Source organism: Hakea prostrata, chromosome 2 (assembly GCF_041222555.1).
Source record: "Hakea prostrata isolate BN-2017 chromosome 2, UWA_Hpros_2, whole genome shotgun sequence".
In the NCBI taxonomy this organism is placed as follows: Eukaryota; Viridiplantae; Streptophyta; class Magnoliopsida; order Proteales; family Proteaceae; genus Hakea; species Hakea prostrata.
In genome coordinates, this window is record NC_142601.1 from 72,143,328 (window position 1) to 72,154,251 (window position 10,924).

The 10,924-nt window shown below is 34.1% G+C and overlaps 1 protein-coding gene across 1 annotated transcript; it reads left to right on the plus strand.

The window, feature by feature from the left end:
- The first annotated feature begins 2,828 nt into the window (after positions 1–2,828).
- On the plus strand, positions 2,829–9,967 carry LOC149026266 (thymidylate kinase-like). Its single transcript, XM_089146506.1, has 7 exons — positions 2,829–2,971; positions 3,943–3,992; positions 5,052–5,387; positions 6,510–6,621; positions 6,704–6,763; positions 7,559–7,663; positions 8,958–9,967. Exons 2-7 carry the CDS (start codon positions 3,955–3,957, stop codon positions 9,072–9,074), a joined length of 768 nt encoding a protein of 255 aa, XP_089002632.1. The 5' UTR covers positions 2,829–2,971; positions 3,943–3,954; the 3' UTR covers positions 9,075–9,967.
- Positions 9,968–10,924: the final 957 nt, after the last annotated feature.

Consider the following 10,924-nt stretch of genomic DNA (forward strand, 5'->3'; position numbering starts at 1 on the left):
ATATAAATGTTAATTAATGCATATTTAGAATTCAAATAACAAGATTTACACAGCGGGACAAAAAAGGAACGTTACCTGGTTATGTGCGTTTATCCAGATTATGTTAGGGCTGTTTGGTTACATGAGTCTGAGATTTCAAATATATAGAGATTTCAAATCTATGGAGTTATAATTTATAAAATTTAGATTTTTTGTTGTGGAATTAAATCTTTGGATTCATCTTAAAAAACTATTTGATCCACGTGATTTTTGTGAATGTGCAAATGTATAGCTTTTTTGAAATATCTAGATTTCACCCCTTACCCATAAATCTACAGATTCACGTTTTTAGTGTAAAAAGGTTAATAGAATCTAGATATTTTTACAACTAAATGGGTATAATTCTCAGATTCATGAATCCATAAATTTGAAATCTCTGGATTCATATAACAAACAGGCCCTAAAATCGTCAGGATAGTGGATTGTTTTCCCTTGATGGGAAGGTGATTCAATTTACCCTTTTATGCCCCTAATTAATTGAGTCTTGGCATTAATGCAAATTATTTATTTCTCCGGATATATGTTTGTGTTTTCCGTACATTTTTTTATTATACAATAAGAATAGGGTTCAATGAGGGTAGCACTTTTAATTTATTTTATCATAATTTAGAGATATCCCTCTCCTATTGTATTATTGTATAAATGAACATTACAAATGATACTCTTTTTCCGAAATATTAGAAAATTTCTTCCCAAAACAATTGCCAATGACGAAATGGGAATGAAGATTTATAAATATCACTACAGTGCCTATTGCCTAACATTGTGAATTATTTTTCAATAGAAAAGAAAAAAGAAAAAAAAACATTTTTATTCTTATTAGTTCTTCTTATAACAGACGATAAATATTTAAAATTTGGTAAAATAATGAAAAATCAATAATAGCAAGAGAGCATAGTGTGTAAGTCGGAACTGTTAGGGGCGTTATTGTAGTCGTTGTCCTTAAGACATAATTTGCTATCACAGAAACTGAAAAAGTCTTCCAAAATACTAATAAACCCAACTCAAATTTGTTTTTTCTAGATTCATAACACAAATAAAATCCAATAACAGATAGAATTTTGGATTTTTCTTATGTCTCGCTATTGTAAAGCTTATAATAGCTATAATGTATTTATAGGCATTGAGGTGTCTATACCGAACAATTCATGACTTTATTCATATAAGTGCACCTCTCTATAGAACATTGCGTAGCAGAGGGACACTAGGTTGTCTATGGGAATCCAAATAAAGGTAATGCGAAAACTTTGAAAATATGAAAGAGATAGGGGAGATGTAAATATGATATTGGGATAATTACTATTGCCCCCGTACTTTGATTTTATTACTATTGTATCCCCTGTACTTTTCAAAATTACTAACCCAACCTTTAACTTTGTATACAATTACTAATGCCTCCTATAGCTAAGTTCCGTTAGTTTACCGATGATGTAGCATATTTATATTTTCTCAAAAATCCCAAAATATCCTTATACTTATCTCTTTACCCTTTTGTCAAGTTACAATAGTACCCTTAATTAACTGTGGAGAAAAAAAGTAACCATAATCTGTTTTATTCTAAAAAAAAGAAAGAAAAAAAAAAGAATGATTGAATAAAACTCAAATAAAAATCCAAGAAGGAAAATCGATTTCAACTCAAATTGAAAACTAAATGTCACCTAACATATTTTCAAAATAAATGAAGTTTAGTGAAGGTGGGAAATCAAATCGGATTTGGAATTTTCTCATTTATTTAATTAAAAATAAATGAAGCTTAGCAAAGATGGGAAACCAAATTGGATTTGGATTTTGCCCATTTCGTTAATTTAAAATAAATAAATTCAAAATAAATGAAAGAAATCGGATTTGGATTTTGCCCACTTCTTTAATTCAAAATAAACGGAGTTTAGGGTAAAATTGACATTTAATATGGTTTTTATAAATGTGATAGCATTGTCTTTTGATTTCTTAATTCTAATGAAGGACAAAGTAGACATTACATATTCAAACTTAACAACTACTTAATACCGTTATAAGAAAATGGGGCAATAATAATTTAGTAAAGAACAGGGTTTTATTAATAATAAAATCAAATTACGGGGGGACAATAGTAATTATCCCTATAATATTTTATAAATCTAAAAGGTGTACATATAATTACATTTTCAAGAAATTAAGGACGGTTCGATAACTCATCAAAGTGTTTTTGCTTTGAGAAATAGCATAAATGTTTTACCTTTTTAAATATTTGATAAAACTTGATTATCAAAATAAAAAATAAGAAAACTGTAATAAAATTTAGCAAATTGTCATTGTTATATTTAGAGTACCAAAATCCATCAATACTCCCTTAAATCTGCACCCAATTTTGATTTGAGACATATGCAAACTTTTTTGTGTTGGAAGTGTTTCTAAAATCAACTATTTTCATAGATTTCAATTTATAGTGATAATACTCAGATACGCCTATTAGTGAAGAAGTCGTGGGTTAAACTTTGGCCAATGCGTCTCTCTTGAGGATGTAGTTGAGGTGTGCGCAAATTGGTCTGGATGAACCTCAGCTAAAAAAATAGATAATGCAAAATAAAACGATTTTATCAAACGGTTTTCAAATAATTCTTATATTTTTTTGAAACGAAAAATATTAGAAACTATTTTTTAGTGGTTATCAAACGGATTCTAATTTTATATTCTTTATAATACACAACCCACTGCCCACCGCAACTGAACCGAATATCCGAAAAGCGCACCGATTGACGACACGCTAATTCCGGCACTAACTTAGATAGTTTTCCCGCGGCTCCGCACCATTCCGAAACCCTAAATTGAGGACTTTCCCGCCAAAGATAAATTAGAAGACGATCCGACGAAAAGCACGATATCCTTACAGAGTTACAGTTCCTTTTGATTTCATTCCAGTTTGTCTTGTTTTATCCTTCATCTCAATTCTCAGGTACGATCTCTCTATCTTGATGTTCTTTTAATAAGGAAAGAAACTCATAAACAAGTAATTGCTTCATATTGCCAAACGCGATCTTGTGCATGAATTGTTTAATCGATCTCATCACATACCAGATTCATGATTCCAATTTATTATTTAGGTCGGTTCATATCTGGATTCATTTTATAATTATATGTGAAGGTGCTGATTCATGAACTGTTGTTTTACTCTGGATGTCTGATAATAACAGATGGAAATCCCACTATATCTACTTCTCGAACTTTATGACTGATGAGGGAAAAACGCATCAGTGATCTATCTCTATATCCCTTGATTTTTCTTTTTTCATGGATGATTATCCAGTTCTTAACTTATGCTACTTTGGATGTACCGAAATTTTTTGAACAACCATAGGTATACACGGTTTTAAAATAGTAATGTAAGATTCCTTGCTTCATATCTGTAATGTCCATAAGAAACTTTGCATCATTGATTTCTATGTTTCGCCCTGGAATTCATCTTGTCAATGTTTTTCAATGTACAAAGATGTCATGAGTGTTGTCTAGAGCAGCTGCCTCAGGAGGAGGGACAATTGTAACTGGAAGAATTAATAAGAAAGTGTATTCTCTGCATTGCTCATGATTCCACCCCCCTTTCTTGTGCGTGTTGTTTTATTTATTTGTTGATAGACAAGCCAAAGAGGGAGACAACAAAGAAATCAACAATCAACAAGAGAGATAAAAATGAAAATATTTAACCTGTATGTCCAAAAAAAGGTTTTCGATAATTAGCTTTAACTTATTAACCAAAAGTACACCAAATGGTCAAGTTACTAAAGTGGCACCAGAAAAGAAAGACCGTGGAAAAAGTAAGAAGTGTTTCATACAGCTATTGAGACACAAACATTATTTTTTTTAATGATTTTAAACATTTTACATCTGGTCTGATAGTTGTTTTCTTGCTTGTCTTATTTTCTGTTGAAGGTTGACTGGGATATGCCACATGTGTGCTCTTTCAGAATTTTGAGGGCTTTGTAAGTATTCCCTATCACAGTATATCATTGCAGTCGTCAATTATCTATGTATGTCAATGCTTAGGAACCAAACTGATGTGCTTCGTTTCACGCTTACAAAATGTATAATTTGATGCTCTCTTATTCCATTCCCTGGTTTTTGTGCTAAAGGTTTAGCAGTAGGATCTTACAGGAAGCAACTGGTTCCCTATACAGGATTTGGAAATGAAGAACGGCATAGGAGGAATTTCTTGTTAAAAGCTCAAGTCAATTGGAGTTGATTTACTTTGAATAAGGGAGATTGTTATTTGACAATTAATTGGAAGTTGGAGATAAGGGTTTAAGATGGGGTGAGTTTTAGAAACTGGGGTTAGTCCAGGATTTAGTGGGGGTGATGGGACTCAAAACAATAGTAAAAGTTGAAAAATACAATGTTCAGTGAGTTATTTAGGGTGTTAAAACTTTTACCAGAGTCCATGTACAACATTACCTGGACAAAGTTGGCCAAACGGGCTCTAGATTGAGTGAGAAGATCAAGGAATTGAAGTTACTCAGTATTCAGTGCTTTTTGATATCTTTGTTGATTTACATTCTAAAATAACTCACACTTCATTGAAGAAATTTGCGAGGTAATACCAAAATAGCAACAAAACCAGAGTGGTACCCATTGATTGGTAATCTCTATTACATCACTAAGTACCAGACCTGAGAAGAAACTTCATTCAGTTTCCTGAATATGGAACTTTACTCTTCTGTTATAAACTTCTTTTGTAACTTTATATCTGAATAAACTGTTGTCATCTGATCGTTCTATATTTTTTATTTCCCTTTTCCATCTATCCTTGGGCTCATGAGCTTTGTGGATCCAAGTCTTTAGTATAATAAACACCATCATGTTTCTAACTCCTCTTCTTTATTGCATATTTCATATTTGCTACATGCAACATTTTTTTTCAAGTGCTTTACTTCTGATGTTCAAGTATTTTGTTTTTCATTCCTTTCACTATTGTCTCCTCAAGGATCCATCGATCTGTTCCCATTTGGCTGAGATAAGGTTATGATTTCTTTTTCTATTTTCAGAAATATTGTGCAACTAGCATTGCCAAAGTCATTGAAGTTTCCCTTGAAGTATCACAGCAGGATTCCTTTTAGTACAATTCAAATGGAGAATGGGCATGTTGCTGTTCCGAGGGGTGCATTGATTGTTCTGGAAGGTCTAGACCGTAGTGGTAAGACATTGCAATCTACTAGACTACTCTCATACTTGGAGGGAGAAGGAATTTCAGCCGAGCTTTGGCGTTTTCCTGATAGAACTACGTGCGTTGGGCAAATGATATCTTCCTACCTCTCAAACAAATCGCAATTGGATGATCAAACAATTCATCTTCTTTTCAGTGCAAACCGTTGGGAAAAGAGGTATGAATAATATCTACTTGTTTTTTGCTTCGAAGACATAGAAGTGTATTTTAGGATGTTTTACTTTTACATTTTACTTGAATACTCGAATACTCGTCTATTAGCATGCTGGGGTTTGCTATCGTGTGGTTTTTTTCCATCCATGACTTCCCATAACAGTCATTTAGTCACTGGCATGAAATTATAAGTGAAACATTGTATCCATCTTTCACATGTTTCTAATTATTAAATATATGCAATTTTTGAAAAATGGAGGATGGTGGTGGGATTGGACTTGTAATCCTGCCATAAAGCAGAAATCTTTTCACTCCACCTTTTTGTAGTCTCCATTTATTGTCAGCCTAAGAAGTGATGGGGATAGCCTAGAAACTGACCTACTACAGAATTCTGTTTCTTCCATTGTAGGGTCCAGTATTTTGGGTTTTATAATGATTATTTGGTCCAGTATATGGGAAATAGAAATGCTACCCCTCACCTCATGGCGTGAATAAACACACAAAAATTTTCTGCCTTCTAGAATGCTTAACTTCAAAGATGGTACATGAAGTGCTTCTATTAGCCTCTCTTTTTCTCTATATGAGTTTGCCACTTCTAGAGCTCTCACATTTGTTATATGATTATGGTGGGAAAAAAAGAGCAGAATGGTCCTCTGCTTCTCATTTCTCTCAAATTTGTTATAATCTTGAGTAGCTAGTAGATGATATTGAGGTAGGCCTATGTGAAGTGTTTCTATTAGCCTCTCACAAAAGTAAATAGGAGTACCTGGTACAAGTTGCTCAACTCAACTAGGAATGTCCCAACTAAAGGAGACGGGTCCCACTTATATTCAATTTAAGCCTACGTCATGCTCTTTTGGCTCCATCCTAATTCTCAGATGAATAATATCGCTCATCCTTAACAATGATTTAAAAATCTGTTGCTTTTGAATATGCCACCACAAAAGATCATCTTTGAATGGTATTGTCTTAGTTGATATATTTGTTATAGTTTTAGAAATGTGATTTTGTTTACTATAGGTGTAGAAAATGTGATTAAACAGAAGATGTATTCACTAAATTTGTAAAACATGCACAAGCACCATTCAGCAGAAGTATTATTCAGCCAAAAGTGATATGTTTGCAGGTCACTGATGGAGACTAAACTACGGAGTGGAATCACACTTATTGTTGACCGTTACTCTTACTCTGGGGTAGCTTTCTCATCTGCCAAAGGACTCAGTATAGAATGGTGTAAGGTGAAATCCTTTACTCGTAAATGTTTATAGTCGTGAAGCCTCTTCTGTTATTTATTGAAAATTCCTCTTGATTTTCTTTCAGGCTCCTGAGTCGGGATTGTTGGCTCCAGACCTAGTGGTGTACCTTAACATACCACCAGAGGTACTTTGTAAATGCCATTATTTCTGTTATTCTTTGGGATGACTTGAAGAGGTAAAAATAGTGCATTTTGGGACCAGTTAAACTGTTGAGAGTCTAGACAAATGATTTGCTTTACTTTATATTTTAAGCCTAGACAAATAATTTGCTTTACTTGATATTTTACTGAACTGATTGGTTCAGCTCTGGATGCAACGAGTATTGGGGATTCTAGAGTATCAGTGAGAAAAATTCCTGGAACCCTTAAACAATTAAAAAAAAAAAAAAATCAAATCATAAGCCCTTCACTTAGTGTATTAAAAGGTTCCATTGTATGTCATTTTTTTAATTAAAATAGAAAAGAAAAAGAAAAAAAAAAGAAAAGAAAAGAAAAGAAAAGAAAGGAAGTAAGAAGAAGAAGATTTGTCATCAGCTTTACTCAGCTTCTACTTACCTGCCAGCATTCTGATTGTTTAACTTATGACCTCATCAATTAATTGGAGTTGAGAGCAGTGACATTTTGATACGTTGAATGCTTGCTAAAAATAATAGCACTAAAATACTCATAACTATTAATCCAGCTATGTAATGTAGTAGGCTCCACAAAGTAAATGGGACCTGGTGTGTTGATTGGCAGGAGCTGGTGTAATAGTCTCTGCTGCACTAGTGCTAGCACTTCTGAACTGTGCTATCTAATGATAGCCTTTCAATTACTGACTGCTTCGATGTTGTGACTTGGCCTACAAAACTTGCAGTGTTAGTAAATGAGCCATAACTTATTGAAAAAATGTCGGAGTTATTTTTATTTTATGATTCCAGAAAGCAGCGGAGAGAGGAGGTTACGGAGGTGAGAGATATGAGCAATTGGAGTTCCAGAGGAAAGTTGCCCAACACTATCAGATTCTTCATGATGCCACATGGAAGGTAAGATTTTTGGTTCAAATTGACAACCTATTGGAAAAATTGGCAAATTCAGATGTCAGTTTCAAGATTAACTTCCAGTATTTTTATGTGGTTAGTGTCTCTATGGTGTCGGACTTGTGTCTGTTAGATCTATGGTATTTGACCCTTTATTGCTGAAACATGGTGTATACTCAAAAAAAATTTCAATCTTGGTCAAAAGCTAGGAAAAGTGTTACAAATTCTATTTCAATTGGAATGCTAAAAATGGCACAATAGCTCCACGATACAACAACAACAAGAAGAAGCCTTGTCCCAACTAAATGGGGTTCGGCCAGATAGATATTTGCATTTCAATCCACTTTGTTTGAGGTCATACTAGATACAAGGCGTAAGCTATGCATATCCTTTCTCATCACTTCTCTTAAGATTTTTTTAGGTCTGCCCCTAGTTCTAGTTGCTTCAATCTGGATTAAATCGTTTCTCCTTATAGGGGCATTTACAGGCCTCCGTTGAATGTGGTCGTCCCGCCTTAAACGACTTTCTCGTAGCTTATCACTTATTGGAGCTACTTCCAATCCAGTTCTAATATGATCATTCCTTATCTATCTGTCCTAGTTTTGTCGCTCATCCATCTTAACACCCTCATTTCTGCTATACTAAGTTTATCTATATGATGTTTCTTAATAGCTCTATGATATGTTTATTAATAGACTGAGTCTGATTACTATTTGCTATTTGCTATAGCCAATGAATTTTTGGAGTCAACTTAAAAACAACCCTGTCCCTTCCTTAGCTGAATAAAGCAGTTTGGTTTGCATTCCAGACTACTCTCCTATTTATGTTGGTGATGCTTATTGAAACCCTGGGTATAGTTATATTCTTTTTCTAATCCTGACCTGACAATCATGGTAGTCAAGCTATTTGAGTTACTTTATATGCCATCCGTCCTATGATTATTGATTAGAAGTTTGTCTTGGCGCTTGCTTAGTTGAATTTCCCTTCAGTTTTTGGCAACAATATAAGGGAGAGGGTTTCACATGCTGCTACCATGGGAAAGAATTTCATTGCTGCACCAATGAGTGTCCTGAAACGCTATCATCCATGTAAAGCCCCCCATTTTCGGAATAGATGAAATAAATTACAGAATTACACTTGGTTGACCCTACTTTTTGTTGGTGTGCAAAAAGAACCTGTACATGGATCTTTTGGTCATGATACCAACAAAACGACTTGCATGCCAATCCATGAATTTCATTTATAAATAACCTCTTCTAGTATTCTTCCTTGATAATTTCTTTTTCTGTTTCAATTGCAGATTGTTGATGCTTGCCTCCCCATGGAGGATATAGAGAAAAAGATAAGAGAAATTGCAATGGATTGTGTTACTAGCTGTCAAAAGGAGAAACCTCTCTCTCAGCTGTGGCTAACATAAATGTCCTTTTAACCCGGATACTGCTGTGGGAGTAGTGGAATTTAAGTGTTGTCATGATTTTCGTGCGGTTGTCTCCATATTACCAGCTGGTTGCCTCGATATCATATTCCATACCTCTGATGTCTAATGGAATTATGCATCTGTACATCATAAACCTGCTCCTGTATGTGCATTGCTAATGTTATTTTGGTTTTGCTTGTGAATGTTCATGCATGAACATGCACAAGGTACCTACCATCTATATTGTGGTGCTGTAACCGGGGTTCTGAATTGCTTAGAGGAAACTGTCTTTACCTGAAGGTGTGCTAATCTGGTTTAATCACCATGAGAAAGGAACAGGTTACATCCAAGCTCATATTGTTGCTTTTGAAGCTGGATTAATCCTTCCTTTGGTTGGGGCTGATGCATTTGAATGCTATTCCAGATGTGCCTAAGGGTGCCAACCTGCATTGGTTTTGCAATATATGCTTCTTATTCTGCAGGCTAAAGACACTTCCTGTTGATATAGGTACATTTGAGCAGCTTTACCCGACTTCTACTACTAACACAACAAAGTGAAAAATGACAAAAATCCATGCCATTGGACTTGTTTCATTTAAAGCTCTTCAGTTAATGGACCCCTGTAAGTTTTGTAATCTCTACCGATTCTGCCTTTTTTTTTTTGGTAATAACTACCGATTCTGCCTGTGATTAGTTTTAACGGTTGGAGTAGGTGGTTAAATACTCTTAGTGGCGATACACTTGTGAATCTTTGCAATTGGTCGATTTCTGTTTGTTCCTGAGATGACTCGGACTTTACCCTTGAGATGGTAAAATTTCTTGAGAAGTACCCCTGATTTGAAACAAATTGGTTACCAATTCTTTCATGCAAGCTCTTTATGCTGTTGAACCGTATTAGCAAACTGTGTAGATTATCTCACTTCTCTGTCGAATTTGAGGGAGCTAGAAGCATGGGAAGAAATCTGACCATCTTATGTTGTTTTAGATTTTGAGTGAATCTAGATCGTCTAACCGTACTAGGTTAGAGGTGTGTTCCCTTCATACCTTTGAATTTTGATATTATGAATCAGAGGATTGGATCTTTAGTGGGCCTTGCTTTTTATTTTGTGATTGAAAATATAAGTGAAGCATAGACTTTTATCCTGATGGGTAGAAGATTCAGATTCACCTGAGTGTTCTTGATAAGTAAGAATAATCATATTAATATAACCAATTAGCTTGGCTAATTTCCTTTAATTTTCTCGGACAGATCGAATACCCTGATAAAATCAATAAATCTTTTTTGTAATTTAGTTAAAATTATATAATTTTAGGTGTATATTTAGGGCTTGTTTGGTTACATGAGTCTTGAGATTTAAAATCTTTGGATTCACAAATGGGAGATTTATACCCGTTTGGTTGCATGAATCCCTGGATTCATGAAATCTAGAGATTCACCTTTTTACGCTAAAAATGTTAATCTATAGATTTATGGATATGAGGTGAATCTAGATATTTCATCCTTACTATAAAAGTGTTAAATATTTGAACCATGATTCTAGAAATGTTTTTTTAAGATGAATCTATAGATTTCATTTCAAAGATTCAAGCTAACCAAATAGTTAATTTTATGTACCATAATTCAATAGATTTGAAAATATTACCCAAAAAAAAAATTTAAAATTTATAGATTTTTGAAATCTCCACACTCAAGTAGCCAAACAAGCCTTTAGTCATTTATCAACAAAATAATTTGATTTTTGTCAGACGACCAATGAAAGGTGAACTTGAAATAGCCTGTATTAAGTGGGCTGTGAGAAGAAAAAGTTTGGTAAATCCGGGTGAGGGATTGAATAACCTAATGAGAGGCC